Source organism: Chelonia mydas, chromosome 14 (genome assembly GCF_015237465.2).
Source record: "Chelonia mydas isolate rCheMyd1 chromosome 14, rCheMyd1.pri.v2, whole genome shotgun sequence".
NCBI classification, from domain to species: domain Eukaryota; kingdom Metazoa; phylum Chordata; order Testudines; family Cheloniidae; genus Chelonia; species Chelonia mydas.
This window is the reverse complement of record NC_051254.2, coordinates 8310577-8330400: the sequence shown is the minus strand read 5'-3', so window position 1 is coordinate 8330400 and position 19824 is coordinate 8310577. Positions and strand designations below refer to the sequence as shown.

The 19824-nt window shown below is 38.6% G+C and overlaps 1 protein-coding gene across 19 annotated transcripts in view; it reads right to left on the bottom strand.

Moving 5' to 3' along the window:
* Positions 1-19824, bottom strand: part of BPTF (bromodomain PHD finger transcription factor) — an 88958-nt gene that overhangs the window by 56431 nt on the left and 12703 nt on the right. For 18 of the 19 annotated variants that reach the window (XM_037914068.2, XM_037914073.2, XM_043528608.1 and 15 more), the window contains exon 2: positions 13633-14455. In XM_037914068.2, coding sequence (XP_037769996.1) covers positions 13633-14455 — 823 coding nt within the window. Of the gene's footprint in view, positions 1-13632; positions 14456-19824 lie in introns of those variants that run through there. The other variant, XM_037914077.2, reaches the window with a different exon arrangement.

Sequence of the window (19824 nt, the reverse complement as noted above, 5' to 3'; positions counted from 1 at the left end):
TAAAAGGTTTCCAACAAAAATGGTTATTTAAGAAAATTTTCAGGTTGTTCACACAGATTACAGATCCAACGGATAGTTCAAAAATAGTTTTTATATTGTCAACTCTTTGTTCTTATTTATCTCTGTGGTGTACTCTAACACTTAGCCACCTGTATGTTTTTCAAACTTAACAGAGTTAATGGTTAAGCCATATTTCATCTAAACTAAGAAAAAATTATGCTGGTCTGATAGGTGCTTCAAATCCTACGAGTGAAGAGACTGTTGAACTACTGGGATATGGAAAGGAAAAGCAGGAGGAGGCAGAAACTCAAGAAGAGAAGGGAGAGAAAACAGCACGCAAGTGACAATATAGCTTATTCAGAAAAAGGAAGAACAGACTGTAAACGAAAAGAACAGATAAGAGAAAAAAAGTGGTAAAAGAGCACGAGGAAAAGAAAAAAGAATACATGCTTACAGTGTTGTATTTATTTGTTACTCTTGTTTTATATCCCTGGCAGACACACCACTGCAACGATGGGAGTGGGAAGGGTTGGCAGAGCTGTTGTAGGAGCTAGACAGTCATTTTGCTGCTTAGTAATATTGTTGAGCACATGTAATTGTTGATAAGCATTATACTTTTATGAAATTACTTAATTACTCAGCAGCAGGCATATTTGTTTTTCATTTTGAACCCAATTTAGAAATCACACAAGATTACTGCCTAACCAACACAGAAGCCCACCTCACCTATCTATCTTAGCTACTTAGAAGACTCCCATTATCAAAGTATTTGAGTGCCTCTCAGTCGTTAGTGTATTTATCCTCAACATCCCTGTCAGGTAGGAAAGTACTGTTATTCCCACTTTACAGATTGGAAAAGGAGGCAGAAAGAAGCTACGCGACTTACCGAGACTTTGGCTTTGGCCATCAAGCAGGTTTCTTCCTCTGACCTCCTTTTTTCCCCACCTAGCTTCCTACCAATGAATCCAAAATGCCACCGCTAAAGTCATATCTGTTGCTCTGACCATACAGTTACCCAGCCTAAGACACCCACCTCCTCCTCCCCCTCCCTCTGTTCTCATTTCTTCTTACTCCGGTGTTGCAGGGCTCCCTCAGGTCACCCCATCACACAGCAATGTAGATTCGCATCTAGTAGATTTCTCTCTCCACTCCAGGCATAGAGACAGAGAGCTTACCCTACCATCTATAACTTGCCATGTTATAGTCTGACACCCCAAAAGAATCCTGAGCCACCTAGATGGATGCTACACCACGAAGGGATGATACTTTACAGGAGAGACCACAAGGTAAACTTTCTGGATCTAGTCAAAGTTCTAATCGTTTCATGACTGCTCTGATCATGTACAGGAAACAGACTACTAAAAAACAAAGTATTTTTTGAGAGTGCCATCTAATTTTTTCACAGGGTTTCACTGGGCATGGTATTTCCCTTGCAAGAAAGCTACAAAGAACATAAGGACAGCCACACTGGGGTAGATCAATAGTCCATATAGCCCAGTATCCTGTCTTCTGACAGTGGCCAGTGCTAGGTCCTTCAGAGGGAGTAAACAAAACAGAGCAACTTATTGAGTGATCCATTCCATTGTCCAGTCCCAGCTTCCGGCAGTCAGAGGTTTAGGAACACTCAGCTAATGGCTGTTCCTTTCTAGATTAGAAACTGCTCTTCCCAGAGGACAGGGTGGATAAAAATCAATTATTTTTTTTTTAAATAAAAAATCAGATTTTTTTATTTAAATCCATTTTTCTGATAAAATGCTTTTTGAGGGAAAAACCCTATCTAAAGATAGTTTTAATTAAGATACATTATAGCTCAAAAACATCTCATTGTGGAATAGGGATTTAAATTCTAATTCTATCATATGAGACAATATATTCACATAATGTTTAAGAAAAGTTGGTAAATGAGTTCCAATAGTTCATGGATTAGGGACCCAATCTTAGGGGGTTCCAGGGGCTTCTGTACAGATTTAGTTTATCTTTCTATCTACCCAATGGGACTCTGTGCTCAGTCTAGAAAATACCATCAGAGATGCTTAGTTTGCAGTTCTCAAACCGTGGATTTGTGTCTCCAGAGATAACATGCTTGTTAACAGCAAAAATGTTTTAAAATAAATAAATGTATAGAGAGAGGTGAGAAATAACAGACCTCAACCCTATTGTCCCTCTGCAAATTTGTGTACACAGAGTCAATCCCTTACCTCTCTTTAAAAGTGCAAAGTTTCAGAAAGTTCAATGAATAGAAGATGGTTGGGGGCAGAGTAGATCTGGACAAGGAGAAGAAGTCTGGATATAAATGTGAGAAGGGAGGGACAGGCAGCAGAAACAAAAGTGAAACTGTTTGAGCAGCATATTCCAGAAGTCTTGAGGTCTTTCTGAGTGTAGCCCTCATTGATTTGAGATCTACCATACCATTCTCTCACTAGAAGGGAAAACCTATAATGACAGCAGGCCGTAAAAAAAGACCCAGTTTGGGAATATTTTAATGAAGTTCCTCTACCTGTGGGTAAGACAGGCATGCATGCAAAACGCAAACAGTGCAACAAAACAACGCAAAGCCTGGTTGACTGAATGAAACAACATCATTAGAAGTGTTCCTTCTCAGGAAGAAGCTGCGTTGAAGATGATGAAAGGAACACATCTGAACATGCAGAATCTTCACGTTGGTAAACTTTTTTATTTCATACTTCTTTCTTAAGGGCTTCCTTCTGGTCTATTCTTGAATTCTCATGTCTGAGCAAAAAATATATTTGTTACTCTATCATTTTAGATGCAGTTGTGATAAAAAAATAAATAAAGCTGAAATAGGCAGATCTTCCTGTTACAATTTCACCTTTAAAGTAGTACTGAGTGTCAGTGAATGCAATGAGTAATACTAAATGAGAGGTATAGTAATAATAATTAAATAACTGCATTGACTTATTTTGTTTAGGAGAATCCATCCTCAACATACAGGATTCTGAAGTCTAGCCACCTTCAAGATCACCAACATTTTCTATAGTTTCAGAGTTATCTAACAATGATAGTGTTTCAGTCACATCATGTATGTCACACAGCTACAGGATATCACCTGTCGCAAAAAGAAAAAAAAAAAACCTCCATCATCCAGGAACAGCCATAGATAAATTTGTGATAAGAACCAGCAGATTACAAAAAGAAGTAATTGATGAAAAAATGTCCTGGTTTGTTTATGCAACAAACTCTCCTTTCCCTATGATTGAGAACCCACACTTCATTAACGTGGTTCAGTCATTAAGACCAGGATACAGTCCACCCAACAGAGCAGGTGTCGCAGGCAAATTGCTGGATAAAGTGTATGAAAGAGAAATTGAGCAGTGTGCAAAAGGTCTAGAGCAGCGTTTCCCAAACTTGGGACGCTGCTTGTTCAGGGGCTGTGGGAAGTGGCGCGGGCCAAGAGACTTACTGGCTGCCACTTCCCGTAGCCCCCATTGGCTGGGCACAGCGAACCGCAGCCACTGGGAGCTGCGATCAGCCGAACCTGCAGATGCAGCAGATAAACAAACCGGCAGGGCCCGCCAGGGGCTTTCCCTGAACAAGCGGTGTCCCAAGTCTGGGAAACACTGGTCTAGAAGGTGAAATTGTTAACCTGAGTCTTGATGGGTGGAGCAATGTCCACAATGATCCTGTTGTATGTGCTTGTCTGACAATCGAAGAAGGGAATAAGAAGAGGAGTACTTGTGGCACCTTAGAGACTAACAAATTTATTTGAGCATAAGCTTTCATGAGCTACAGCTCACATCAGATGAAGTGAGCTGTAGCTCATGAAAGCTTATGCTCAAATAAATTTGTTAGTCTCTAAGGTGCCACATGTACTCATTTTCTTTTTGCGGACACACACTAACACGGCTGCTACTCTGAAACCTGTCATTGAAGAAGGGAATGTCTTCCTTATGGAAACAACTGATATCAGGAAACGCACACACAGCGGAATACTTACAAGAAGTAGCAGTAAAAGCAATAAACTGAAAAACAATTCAAATGTCCAGTATGCAGCTTGGTCACAGATAATGCTGCAAATGTATCCAAGATTAGAAGAAATTGAGAAGAGAGTCCCAAGCTAATAACATACGGTTGCAGTGCTCACTTATGCACCTCCTAGCCGAAGACTTCAGTGTTCCAGAAATAAAGGCTAATAATGTTGAAATTGCAAAATACTTCCATAACAACCACTTTGCAGCAGCTGCTCTGAAAAAGTGGGAGGAACCAAGCTAACTCTCCCACAAGACGTACGACGGAACTCAGTAGTGGACTGTTTTGAGCACTATATCAAGATCTGGCCTAATCTGATGACAGTTCGTGAACAAAATAGTGAAAAAATAGCCCAAGTTCTCAACATTGGGCTTAAGAGAAATGTTGAACACATGCTGAGCACCCTGAAGCCTATTTCTGTAGCCTTGAACAAAATGAAGGGAAATAGCTGTAAATAGCTGTTCTATTGCTGATGCTGTTGAAATTTGGAAGGAACTGAGATCTTAAAAAGATAAATATGCAAGGACAGAGTTAAATTACAAGCATTTAAAAAAACGAATGGGACAAGCACTGTCTCCAGCTCATTTTCTTGCCAATATTCGCAATACTCGGTACCAGGGTCAAACCTTAACTGCTGAAGAAGAGGAATTGGCTATGACATGGACATCCAGCAATCATCCCTCCATTATGCCAACTATAATAAACTTCAGAGCGAATGATGAACCATTCAAGAAATATATGTTTGCTGATGACGTTTTAAAGAAAGTCACACCATTGAACTGGTGGAAGTCACTTAAGCACTTAAATTCAGAGACTGTTGAAGTGATAATCTCACTTTTAACAGCAGTAGCTTCTTCTGCTGGTGTAGAAAGAATATTTTCTTCCTTTGGACTAATTCATTCCAAATTGAGAAATCGTTTGGGACCTGAAAAAGCAGGAAAGCTTGTTTTTCTTTTCCAGATTATGAACAAACAGGAAAATGAAGCTGAAGATGACTGAGTTAGCTGCAGAAGCCAATATTTTATGTTCCTCATGTTGATCTGGCTGACATAGTTGATTTAATTTTTATTTAAAAAAAACAAACGTCATTTAACTATTTTAGTTAAAAACAATTTTAACAAAAACAAACCTGATTTTAAAAAACTTGAATGTTTAAATTCAAAAATTCATATGCTTGTTTTGTTAAAATATTATATGCTTGCTGTTGAAGAAAAAAATCCAGAATACACAACATTGATTTAGTTAAATAGAACAGTTTAAATGTCTGGTGATATTCTCCTCCTAATACAGCATGGCAAGAAAATCCTCCAAATATTAATGATTAACCTGTTGAATCGGAGATAGTTCACCTCCCAATGACTTCATAAATATCTGCTTCAATTACCTTTGGTAAATGAAATAACCAAACAATAATTCATTTTCCAATGTAGCTATAAAACTAATCTGAAAAGTTTTCAAAATAAATCACTTTAAAAACGTATAGTGTGTACCTTTTAAAAATGAAACCTACATCTCTATCTCTGAGTTGTGAAGAATATGTATTAAGGTTATAACAACCAACAAGAATGCACTTTTACGTAGAAATCCATGATTAAATTGAGTCTTCCTGACTAGTGGTTTAAATCAAATCCACCCTGCCAGAGGATTTTCCCTTCTTGGGATGATGTCAAATAAAGATTGGAAAGGGCATGAGACATGAAGAGATCCAAAGAAAACAAGGACTCAGGTCTACTGATGGCCATGATCTGGGCCTGCTGGGAGCCTTACAGAATGAGAGAGATGAGATCTGGAGTTTGTGTTGACAGTGTGGGAGGTAGATCGTTGAAGCTGTTTCAACAGAAACACCTGATATTTCTGGGCTGAGTTAGTCAGCACTGCTCCTAGAGAATTAATCAGGAGAGACAGCGGAGGATAGAACCAGAGAGACAGAATGGGGCCCAGGACTCTTGCTGCTTCTGGTGCATTTGGGACAAAAGGAGTCTGCTAGAGCACGGGTCAGTGGAAGCTCCCATACCTTGGGCACTTTCTTCCCCTCTGTCCAACCTGGCCTTTTCGTTTTGAGGACATGTTCAGCTTGACATAGTGAAATCACAGGAAAAACTGTGAATATCTGTAAAGCCTGGTCCTGCTTCAGTAAACAGGCTTCCAGCCCTTCCTGATGCTGCTATGGAGTGGGGGAGACCACACATACACAAAGCTGCACAGGAGCAGAGAACTCCAACCTATGGAAACCTCAGCATTACTGACAACTGAAACAGGAAGTACTGAGTAAAAGGAATCCCCCTGGTGTCCTTGATATACTGCCCTAAAGTGCCCACACACACACCTGATTCGTTGGCGGGTTGGAGGGGGAAAAAAAAAAAAAGAGGCCAAACTTCTGCCTAAAAAGAGGACACAAAAATCCCAGAGGAACCTTTGTCTGCCTTGAAATGGAGTCTGGGTTTAAATATGGCTGCAGTACCACAAGCATGCTACCAGACCAGCCAATATCAGGTTTAAGAGGGGGAAATCTCAAGACAAATTTTACTTTTTAGTATATCTACACAGTAACAACACACCTGCAGCTGGCCTGAGTCAGCTGACTTGGGCTTGCAGAGCTCAAGCTGCAGGGCTGTAAAAATGTGGTGTAGCTGTTTGGGTCAGATTGTAACCAAGGCTCTGGGGCCCTTCTGCCTTGTGGGGTACCAGAGCTCGAGCTCCGGCTTGAGCCTGAACATCTACGCCGCAATTTTACAGTCCCACAGCACAAGTCAGTTGACATGGGCAGCTACGGGTGTTTAATCGCTGTGTAGACATTCCCTATCTTATCTTTAAAGTGTGGAATTCAATGTTTAATATTAGTAAGTATGTTGAGTTTTGACAGAGGGATCAGAGGCTGCTAAATAGCCTGGGAGCTTGATTTATGGCTCTCTGTTAATCCGAACTATTACAGTTGATGTTTCTCCCACTTCCTCCTCATTTCCAGAGATTCTGGTTAAGCAATATCTCCAATGGAAAATGTTAAGACCTTCAGTGTAACCAGAATGACTTAATAAGGGGAGGTACAAGTTTGAGTTGGGGCCACTATGCCTGATAAAACTGGTGGAGCCACGACCTACCACCTTTGGCTTTAAGTTTTAAGAAAATGTATTGAGTGGAGATGGAAGTTTGTCAAGGTAAACTTTGAAATATGTTACATCAATGCAAAATTGAGAATCTGAGACCCGTTTTGTAAGAATCAAATTACTACAGAACAAGGATCTAAATTTGACATTACTAATGTTAGATAATTAAACTACCATCATCCCCTTCTTGCCCTCTCAGTCCTCATTTTAGGGCAAAGCTTTTTTCAAAATTTTATCTTACGTACTGATTTAACTATTTTAGTTGCATTTTTTACTCCTGGGGAATTCTGTGCAGAATTCATGTCCCCCACAGATTTCTTTGCTTCCCTGCAGAAAAATGACTTCTGATGGGGAAGCAAAGGGAAGCCGCAAGAGCGGTGGTGTGCTCCTCCTTGGCAGCGCAGGCAAGTCAGTTTGGGTGCCTGGAGCAGCTGGTAGAAACGTAAGTCACCGCTTGGGGTGTAGCAGGCAGTAGGATGGGCAATCACCACTGGGGGGGATGGGCAATCACAGGTTGGGGGGTGGGGGGGGGAATCGGCAGTCATGCGTGTGAGAGAGTGAAACTTGGTCAGTCCCTCTCGCTCCTGTGGCACGCTAATGTACAGAATTACAGAATCGTAGGACTGGAAGGGACCTTGGGAGGTCATCTAGTCCAGTCCCCTGCACTCATGGAAGGACTAAGTATTATCTAGACCATCCCTGACAGGTGAATTCCTGGGGGAATTCTGCACCACTGCACAATGCAGAATTTTGCAGAAATTAACGTGTGCACAGAATTTCTTTCCCCCACAGAAATGGGCTGCAGTGCTGCTAGCTGCCACCAGGGGCCACTGGACCCAGCAGAACTCAGCTTGCACATAGAAGACACTGCTGGGGGAGGGAGAGGGAGCTAGAAGGTTCCTGGCAGCTGCTGTTCCCAGCATGCTGTGAGGGAAGGAAAAAGCAGTGTGCAGGAAACTCCATGCAAGCCTGGTACCAAGCATAAGGCTGTTTCTCCCTCTGTATCTCTGGGCTCTTGCGGGGAGGGTTGTGGGTGTCTGGCCCCCTGGCTGGGCTTGGGGGAGGCAGAGAAACAGGAACGGGGTTGTCATAGGGGTTTCTTTAATGCTCTGTTCCTGGGGGAATGTTTGTGTGTGTCTGTAGTATTACAGACATACTTGCTGACAGGTAGAGCTGGTCTCCACTACTGGGGAGATTGACACTGCTGCAATCTAGTAAAGACCCACTAAATCGACGGCAGAATGCTCTCCAGTTGACCCTGGTACTCCAACTCTCCGAGAAGAGTAAGGGAAGTCGACCGGAGTGCATCTCCCATCGATTCAGTGCCGTGAAGACACAGGGGTAAGTTATTCATGCAGCTGGAGTAGTGTAACTTAGGTCAACTTACCCCTGTAGTGAAGACAAGCCTGCATTTTGAAATAAATTACCAAAATAATTGAAACTGGTGTGATTATGTAGTATTATAATAAAATTTGCAGAATTTTGCAGAATTCTAAAAATTCTGCATACAGTATTTTTAATTTTGGGTGTAGAATGCCCCCAGGAGTAATTTTTCCCCTTCCTTAGTTGTTTTTTGTTTTCAGGTTAGTAGTTACTACTCAGCATAATGCATATTCAGTACCAAAAAATGCACTAAAAAATAATAAAACTGTTGCTGTAAAATTTGGCACTGCAATTAACAACTATCAACAATTAAATCTGAAAAACAAGTACCGTAAAAACTAAAATTTGTGACTAATCATACTGGTACATTTTCTCTTGTTATTAAGATTGTTTAATGGGAGGGTTAAGATTTCCATTCCATTCCATGGCAAACTATAATTTCAAATTGTACCTGCAAGAGTAGAGACTCCATATTAACACTGAAGTAAATCACTGATAAGTATCTGAAAGCCTGGATAGTGCCAAAAATGGCAAAAATAAAAATTTTAATTTTCAGTTTTAATAGTGTAATGTTAGCATAACAAGATTTCTAAATTATTTAAATCTGATATACTGTAACCATTCTCAGACTGTAAAGAACCTTTTCTCCTGCGTATCTGAACTGAGTTTCTCCCACCACCATTTTGGAATCTTAGGGAAGGGAGAGGAGATAATTAACATTATCTGAATTTATGTTAGCATGTATTACAAAAATCTTTAACCTAATCAGTTTCATGCTCTAGTTCTCACACGCACAACCGGGATTATCAGTATTGGCAATATTACAAGGGAATGTCTAAATTCAAGGAAAATCTTTAACTGAAATTTAGGGCTTCCCCCTTTTTCAAAAAAAATCTTTATATTTTGCGCCTAATACACCTGACAATGTACCTTTAAAGAATGAAAAGATTTCCAATTAAGCAGTTTAGATAATAAAGAGCCTCAATTTCATTTTCTTTTAAAGTGTTCACGTTTATTTAAGATTCCAAATACTTAGAGTTTAGAATTGTTCGCACACCAATCTGATCACTACTTTCTGGGTACTGTACAGGTGCATTTAGGTATAATTTTAAAAGCTGTGGTTCTAAAAAGTCACACATGTAAATCTTATTCCACATATGTTTCAACTACAGCCTCCAACCAACTGTTCCCCCAGAAGACTAGTGGCATATAGGGTCTGCTCTAAAGCCCACTAAAACCACAGGAATTATCAGTGACTTCCATGGACTCTGGATTAGGCCCAATAATGGGTTTAAGGAGGAAAATGACAAGAGGATGCTGCTCACTGAAAACACACTGAGTAGCTCCCATTTGACTCCAGCCTTGTAACAATAAGGTGGTAACAAGATGACGCAGGACCACTGAAGTACTTCAACATCAGCACACAAACAATGCAGAGATGAACTCTGTCTTTGCTCTGTAAATAACATTTAAGAGAAAAAAGTGTTTACACCACTAGTTCACTTCTATATTTTGAGCAGTGAGGCAAGTACTTATTTTACTCTTAAATGTTTGACTATTCTCTTATGACTGAAGTGGAAGTTCAAACATTTTTAGCACTTTATTTTCTAGCCTCCATTTGCTGAGGGAAAAAGGAAGTGTGCTGGAAAAGTCAGGCATATGCATCTCCAGTGCAAGTTTACTGCAAAAAGAGATGTTTGGAAAAAAATCAAAATAATTCAAATAGGAAAAATATATATTTTTAGATAGCCTTTTTCCTCTGGGTAAATACAACCTAGGAACAATTACCCTTCATGAACCCCATTTTCTTCTTTATTCTCCTGCAAAGACTAGTTGGATTTAGTTAGATCTAACTAACTAATCCTCTCAGCTGAAAAGGAAGTGTCAGTTCTCCCTAAAGTTCTCCAATGATCCCCATTTTAAAGTTTTTAGAGTTGCTTGTTTACCTCTCAGCAGCCTCTGACAGAGTATGTCTACACTGAAACCAGGAAATATGATTGCAGAATGGGTAGGCATACCCAAACTAGCTTTTACCCAGCTAGATCAAAGCTAGTTTCAGTAACAATAGCAGTGTAGCTGCAGCAGACCAGGTTAGCTGCTCCAGTATGTACCTAGGGGCCTGGGCAGGGTTATACTCAGGAGGATAGCCCCTGCCACTATGGCTACACTGTTATTGTTACTCAAGCTAGCATTGACCTAGCTAGATTAAAGCCAGATCAGGTATGCTTACAGATGCTGCAATCACACCTCCTGATTGCCGTGAAGACATACCCTAGTCTTCTTCAGTTCTGAGCTACTGCTCTCCTCTAGTGCTTTCTAACTGCCAAGCGGCATCCCTTTTTCCTGCCCTCTAGGAGAGTGCTATACTATTACTATTTCCTCTTGTAATACAATCTTTTTCATGCTTTGCGCTGAACATGATTGTCCTTAATAATCAGCACAGTTTAACCAGTTTTTAACATTCTGGAAAGTCATATTATAGATTACTTTAAGAATCGGAAGATCTAGTACATCAAGAGAGTGGGACATACTAAAGTAGAGAACCCCCATCTCTAAACATAAATAGGTGTTTGAAACTTATCTATTTCAATAATGGTCTCTATAATAGTATATCAAATCTATGAACCTTAAACAATATGTAGATGTGTGTCCCCTTGTAGATATGTACACCTAAAAACTGGATTATACTAACAAAAAGGGGGGTTAAAAAGAAAGCTTGGTGTATCAGATTTAAGAATGTATAGAAGTCTACTGAAGTATTTAAATCAGCTCAATTTTAAAAAGTTATGCTAATACAGCATACATTGAATAAAAGGTTAAATTCAGTTTAACTGGAAAAAAGTTACTTTGGACACAAATTTAACATTTGCCAGATTCCTACACCTCAAACCCTTCCTCCAAGAGAAAGATAATGTCTGGGAAGTGCAGAGAAAACAGATGGGCAAGCTCCCAAGTCCAGTTAACAACAAAAAGGCATGTCCATTCTTTCAGCAGTCAACCTTGCTTAACTGAAATACAAAACTTCACTATTATGGAAAAAAATTCCCCTTTTTGTCATAGACCAAGTCCCTAATCTGGAGTTGATCACAGGGGCTCACATGTCCCAGTATGCAGTATTCTGATAATCTCAACAACGCAGGATCTCTGATCATGGGGTATGTATTTTGCAGAACTACAGGAGTGCAAGAGGAAAGACAAGTTAAAAATCACTATTTTGCTGAAACTCTCCCAGTTTCTCTGTCTGAGCCTGTAGTAAAATGAAGATCCTGTGATTTATGATTTCATGCTGTCATAGAAATTATGATGTCAGATTTGGAGAAGGAAATGTGCTATTTAATAGCCACTGTCAAACCCAAACTATTAGCAAATGATAATTAGGATTTGGGATTTTTTGGTAAGTAGTGAATTTAATATTTTTCCTAGGATGAAAGCTGCTCCCCAAATCTTTAAATGCACGAGTGGGAATTCAGATGAATAATCTACTGCTAATGGAAAATGCCCACTTCCAAAGAGCTGAGGAGCAGCGTGTCTCATAGCCTGACAAATCAGGCTACGTAATTCATCAGAAACCAACAGAGGGCAGCCCTCATCTGATTGAGGTCTCACATACAGAATAAAGTTGACAACAAGATCAGGCTGATCAACCTCAACAATACATAATAGGCTGCAGTTAGCCCCAAGAATCTTACAGAAGATTAACTGCTACAACTGTGGCTTTTATGATCTGGGGAAATTAAAAGTAATTAAAATGACAGGAAAAATCCTCACCTCACAATTATAGGACATGCTAATATTCTCTGTTAACAAGTTGAAGTTATACTCTTGGTGGATTTAACCTCAAGAACTAGTCAATACTTTAAGTATCAATGAATGATTATGTACTAATGCTAGCAGGAAGAGATGACAGTACATTCTGAAGGACTACAAATGCATGGTTTGGCCTGATGTCTTGCAAGTGACAGAATCTTATTGATGGCCCCTCCTCCCAGAGAGTCTAACATTTTGATATATTTCAATGTCATTAATTTTGTAAAATTTTGTTAACTAACTTACTATGGACTATTTTCTCCAGGATTGAATGCTTAATGGGAGATGGTATGAAGAGATAATAAAGCTCACTATGTTAAGCATTTTATTTCTCTCTTCATAAATTTCCACTTCTTTTCCCTTTTCACAGCTACTGTGTTAGACAAGATTTTCAGTAGTAGCCAGGATTCCACTATCTATTTTCTATTAGAAAATAAAGATCTGTTTACAACTCCAAATTTAACTTTTCGGGGAGGAGGAGAAAAAGAGATCAGGGTACCCTGAGCTACCATAAAGCATCTTAGATTATGATTATTAATCACATTTATGACAGTAGTACCTAAAGACCAACCAAGAATGGGTCCCCAAAGTGCTAGGCACTGTAGAAACAAAACAATAGACAGCCTGAACTCATAGGTCTATGCATTCACTTCCTCTTTATAGCCTGAAGACTTATTTCATTTGTACATGCTCTCCATCACTGCAGTCCTGGCTGTGAACAATAGAGAGTGATCCAAGAGGATTTCTACTAGTCAGGCACAGGCAGACCATCAACAGTCACCAATATTCAGCAATCAAATCTCCATCAGCAGGGGGAAACAGTATTCTGAAGTTGCTCCTAAATCCTGGTTTCTTTGCAGCCTGCTGCTACGAAGGCACTGTATAGATCCAGTTTAAGTGATGTTAACAAGAAGTCCAATATTTTTAGAAAGGATATTGTAATGTTATTTTTCATATTTTTTAAAGTCGTCTCTTATTGTCTGCAATAACTCTGTGGATGCTCAAGACCAAAACATATTCCTTTACTGAGATTCCATTTCCCTTATCCCACATTCATGCCTACTACACGCTGGTTTGTTTTTGCACATGAGCATGGGGCTGAAAGTATTAAAGTTCTGTCATACATAGAAGAGTATTTAAACATTCGTTTTGGCAAAACTACATGGATGAATTACACGGATTTTGGAACCTACATAGAAAAGTACACAGGAACTTTGGTCTTATATTACAAAAAAATATATATCTACACACACCTTTAAGATGAAAACAGTACTTATAGGAAAAAGGTTTTAAACAGATACTTAACATCCTAATGTTCTTCAGAATAGACTAAAGGACCGGATTTACTTACATAATAAGTCTTCTGTTCAGGAACCAATATTTCCGTCTGTTTCTGTCGTATCCAATGGGTTCATGTCGAATATATGGTTTATTTTTTTGGATTTCAGCAACACAGTCAGTTACACCAGGCACCTTATGTGCTACACAGACCTCACACTGCCATTCGTCCTCTGGTACCTCTTCAAGAGGTGGTTTCACACACTCTAAATGGTACACAGCTGAGCAAGTTTCACAGCAAAGCAAATCCCCCAGTTTGTGACAAACCCTACAGTGATCATCATACTGGATAACACCTTCGGACATTAGCTCCTCACGTGCAATGTTTGTTGTAAGAAACTGATCTACTAAAAACTGTAGAACTTTGATTTTACTCTCTACTGGTCCATAAGGATAGTCCTCTGCCTCTTGATAAGGAAGAACATGATGGTATTCCTTGTCACTCTCACAATATACCCGCAGAACCTCTGGCCACGTCATTCCATCTATGAAATACAAAGTGGAATTAACGCTATCTTTGAGGTCAGCAGGTCCAAAGGTAGTATTTGAAGTGTCTTCTTCTCGTAAAACTGCTTTTAAAAGCACTATATGCATCTCTGCCATAAGTGTGCATTGCTCTTGACTTACCAGAGCAGCACAGAAGTCCTCAAAACGAAAAGGAGACAGGCGTAAAACAGTGCCAAAGTTCCGTAGTACCTCATAGATGGCAATAACATTCATTATATGCTCATTAGGCACCATTAAGTCCTCAGAGGATTTAGGAAACTCAAGGAGTGGTATGTCTTTTTCTTCCAATATTGGAGAACGTGGACGATGCACTCTTTGTCGTCTTCTACCTGTAAATAAAAGTAACAGTAAGAGTTTTGCTAATCACAAACCAGTATACTTGAGTGTGCCTCCTATAAACAGACTTCACATGTAAAATTTTCCTTCAGAGCTACTGGAAATTAAATCTTCATGTTTTATCAGCAGCTGCACTCAGCTAAATGTAGTATTTCTCGAATTACTCCCAGTATTTTCACCCTATCCATATTTTTTAAGAGTACTAAATAAAATTACTTCACAAGTCTAGATCACAAGTCTCACTTCACACTCATGTTTAAACTTCAAATTTTTAATACTCATGAAATTGTTTTTAACTTTAATCTAAATCTGACATCTAATTCTTAAAATAAAATGTAAAATCCAGACTGAGTATTCATATTGGCAAAGTAAGCAGAATCAGAAACCTAAATAAATTGAAAACAAGTAGACAAATGCCCTCAGCACCCAAAACACTGATAGTTTCTCATTTTAATTCAATATGGCTAGTTGTTTTGCCAAAGCTTTCAGTAAAATTTCCTATCTCTGAAAGCTTTTAATTCTTAACTGATTTTTATACTCAATACGATTCTTCAAATTGACATTTTATTCAAATGAAACTGGAGTACTAGCAACAAACCACATTGCTATTTGCCTACTCAGCAATGGTGTACAAACACTTTGTGGCAAGTGGGTGTCTTCAACTATCAGTTTCTACAGAAACTAAGTTTTTTCTTTAAAAAAATTAAGTTTCCAGCCCATATGGTTGTGAAGGAAAGCTTCCAAATACGTACTGATGTCCCGTCTTCCTAAATTTGGAAACAGATACAATGCTCTGCTATTTTGCCTGTCTATAATCAACTGAAGAGTAAAATTAACAGGACTTTGATCAGCATCTCTATTGCTAATGAAAATTTATGCCAGCCGTGAAACTGATCAGTATGTCAATTTCACTGCAGCTGCTTAGGGAAGACAGAAGTACCAGAGCCAAACACTGTAGGTTACTTACTGGGGAGGACATAAAAAGAGAATAGGCAAGGAGCAGATTAGCAAAGACCCACCCCTAACTTTCAGGAAACTCTGGAGCGGAGAGCTTTGTTTTGTTTTTTGCAATCAGGAGACAATTGGGGTTTTCAAATTTACTGAAAATGGAGTCCCAGTCAGGGTTGAGTTAGAGCACCCTCTCCTTTTACAACAGGTGGGAACTGTGGATAAATTGGCTTTCTAACCAGAGTACTCCCTCTGGCCATTGCTGGTGGTTCTTTTCCCCCTGCCCCTCTCTCTCTCACACACACACCCACCCCTAAAATAAAAAGATCTATACTTGATCTTCACTTCTGGCTTGTCAATATCTGGTAAATGTTTAAAACCGTGCTTTCAATAAAACAGAAAAGGACCTCTCCTTAGAAAGTTTCCAGCCTCAGAAAAATTAATCTTATGCCTTTTCTAATTATCAGAAGCCAGTGCTGATCCTAAGAATGCCAAAGTAATATTTCCGTTTCCTTAGATTTAGAGGGAATGTCACTCTTCAGGGAAGCATTCTAGAAAAGGGGGAGGGAGGGGCAGGACAGGGGAAATCCCAGCTCACCTAACCAATCAGAAAAGCTATTCAACACACACAGGAAAACCAGGCATAATCAGCACAGCCTTCTAGAACGGGAGCAATGTCACAAGATTTAAAAAAAAAAAAACTGTCATAAAGAAGGATAAGGAATGTTTATTTCTTTACATGGTGCTACAGCAGTTTTTTTTAAAAACCTACAAATATGTTCAATGTTTACTGGGTTAATTTAAAAGGATTCAACTACAGGTAATTGTTTTGGAGCTATTAGATTGAGTATTCAGATGAACTCACCAAAGCTGTTAGAGCTTTTAAACTCAGTAAAGGGTTAGGCATCCAGACAAGTTAATATTAACTTAAAAATCAAAAGACTGAAATGAAAACCCAATTTTAAAAAATGTGTCTCTTTCATTCAACACAGCAATCTTGTAATCTTGCTGTATTTTAGCCAATAACTCAGCAACTGTCAATATGTAAAAGGAACAGTTTGAGCTGAACTCTGTTGCCAGAGTTTCTTTCAAGGGAAAATCTAAACAAAAATAAATGAGAAAGTGAAATTATCCACAAGGATAATTCCAATTACAGGTAATAAATTAGATGCATTTGCCAATGATCCAATTAAAACAGACAGTGCCATATAAAACTTTATATAAAGTTTTGTATTTATAATATTAAACCTCATGGGCTAAAATCAGAGTTTATACAGAAGTTCAAATTGACCCCAACATTTGAAAGTCAAGATGGGTTCTTTCCTTCTTGTGTATTGCCACCAGTGAGAGGTCAGGCAGGCCAAATTATGTCCTCATTGATGACCATTGTTCAACCCCACTGTCTTCAAGTGGTTTTCACTGGTGTAAGTTATCGATCCTGTAATTGAAAGAACTAATCACTAACAAAAGCAGATATCAACCAACCATAGGGTTTGATAGAGAGATGACTGACTGAATACATAAAAGGACAGATCTGTTGAGTTACAGGGTGCCATTTTTGCAGGGTTTTTTCAGAGTAGAATACATTTTAAAGCAGCACCCAAACTTTAAGGTGGTACTAAAGAGAAAAACTCACAATTAACAAAAATACAAAACAAAAAGAAACACCTATTTTTAATGAGCGTTATGTTCCATAAAAGATGATTTGACAGATAGTTCCATTACAGGAATAGTAAATCAAGGGTTGAGCCAGTACAGAAAGAGGATAACAGATTCAAAATAATTACTATATTAGGTAAATTGCTCCCAACCTTAAAGTAGTTAATCTAATTTCAAGTTTAATACATTTACTTTATAATGTGAATGAAAATCTTGTGCAACATTCGAACTACACACTCTGAAAGGATAATACAGTATAAAAGATGAACTGCCAGATGTTTCCATTATAGAAGAAATGGATCAAGATTGAGAAGTGTATAAAAATAAATTTCCAAGTTTAGTTAAGCTACAGTTACTCTGCGGAAAATGGAAGGAGGGCATATAATCATTCTTTCAGTAAACAGCTGCACAAGTCAGTGGAAAATGTTTAAACATGGCAGGCACAGCAGAACATCGGGATTTCACAGCTACAGATACAAAATGCTGTTGGCAGCAAGAATATGTAGAATAATTCATTCCTTCTATTGTTGGGATTCAAAATTCTTTTAGGCTCAAACTTGAAAGTCAGTTTGAAGAAGACACTTAGCAACGACAAAAGAACATGCATTTCCTTGGAATTTATCTTAGACTCCTGAAACTTACTTCTGATTCCTGTGGAACAATCTGGAGAATAACCCAGTAGCTGTGGTCCTATTCAAAATTTTTTTCACTGAAACGTTCAACCAAATGCAAGGGAATCTACTAACAAATGTAATTTTTGCTGCCCAAGTTTTGAATTAAAAGAGCTCCTCTATGTACCATAAAGGTGGCCACAGAAGAAGAGTAAGAAGCCTAAAGATAGGTCTGGATCATCTTCAATGCTGACCTAAAATCATCAGGCTTTCAAAATATGAACTCTGTACTCAGAGTTCAGGAGTGAACTAGAAGAGGATATGACTGGCTAGGAGACTGGAGAAAACTGAAGGCTTCACCCTGACCCCTCAGATACTTTGAAATTTGCTGCATTAGAATTTATGGGCTTATGAATTAAAAGCACCAATAAGCTTATATTGTTCCAAAAAGGAGAGAAAGAAGACTGAGCTACGTTTCTCTGATTCAGTTGTGTATTCCCAGCCTAAGAGGCAAAATTGATATATATCATAAATAAATAAAGACAATCAAGTGGAGCATTCCTAGCCTTTCCTGTCATGGTGAAAAAAATTTTTTTTAAAGTATTTTGAGGAGAAACTGCTGGTCTCAAATGCAAAGAAAAAAAGCTTATAACTGGTCAAAATATGGAGAAGCCCTACAATGTATTTACCAAAATGAAGCACTTCAGTTCAGCATATGAAATAATGCACCAGTTACAGTTATATTCTTCCCATCATGCTCCAACTTCTACTGAAACGATCTATTTATATAGTGGTACACACACTGTGGTCTCCGATGACCCTCAGAAGAGGTAAAATACCTGTTACATTACCTCTCACACCTGCTTCAATTATTAAACTGAGCTCTTAACTTCAGGACATAGGTTGCAATTAGCATTCAAGTATCTTCTGACACCTCTTTGTCTCTAGTTTGCCTTGGTATAAAGCATAAAGGGGTAAATTGCAATAAATTTAAGGGGTGGCAAATGAGCAAAGATAGGTCACATTATCCAATATTAAATTCACATACAGTATGCACCTAATCTACTTCCTGTGTTACACTTTTATAAATTGCCTGTTTACAGCCTAGCATACCTGGTTCCCCTTTACACTACTTCAAATTCCACTTCAACTAATACCATTGTAAAACACACATTATTTGACAGCCTCTCCTTAAGATCTCAGAGCCATCTCTCTCAGTTTAGGCACACTTTGTTTTGAGTAATTCAGCAATGTATACAGAGTGGCTTCCAGAACCAGGCAAGAAAAGCATACAAAAGTTGCAGAACATTTTAGGAAAGAACAATACCCAGCCATTTCTTATATGAATGGCTTAGCTGCATGGTATTTAGGCCAGTCTTGGGCTTTCATACTATTTGTTAATATGGTTGGTGTTATATCCTCCCTCCCAAAGCCTGAAGATTATGAGACAGACACAGAAGACAAGATGCACTGGAATATTCAGAAAACAATGTTACATGTGTGTAAACGTATTATTGTTAGTACATGTAGCACAGAACTGTAATAACAATAAGTCAGTCAGGAAAAAGAACGACAACTTTACAGAAAAGAAATCATCAAATAATCAGTGTCTCTAATGAAGAATCTGTACTTTCTGGGTAAACTGTTCCTAAATTCTGCACCACTGTGGCAGCTTCATTTAAACTAAAATTAATTTATGATTACACATGAAATCAAACCAAGAGTACCATAGCCCATTTTGATATTAAATTCAATTTTACACCATCCCATATTTACAATATTCTATATATGTTTTTGTACTGACAATACATAATTACACTGCAGAATTTGTTACTGGTGAAGCTGAGAAGTTGGGCATCTGAAGAGGATGAACCTGGGACTTTTGGCACCTACCGTGGCAAGAGAGAGTTCTGGACCATGGCACAACCACATTATATTTATGTGTATGATTCTGATAAGCATCATCTATACGTTTTGGAATTATTCCATTGAGATGGATAGTGCAGTTCCCAACTCTCAGAGCTATTACATTCAAATTCTTTTTCAAAGAAAAAGGCTTTGAAAGATAAAAAATAAAAGCTTGGATTCTGAAGTACAATTCTGCAACAATGGTTGGATTCAACTTTCCAAAATCCGAATTCAGT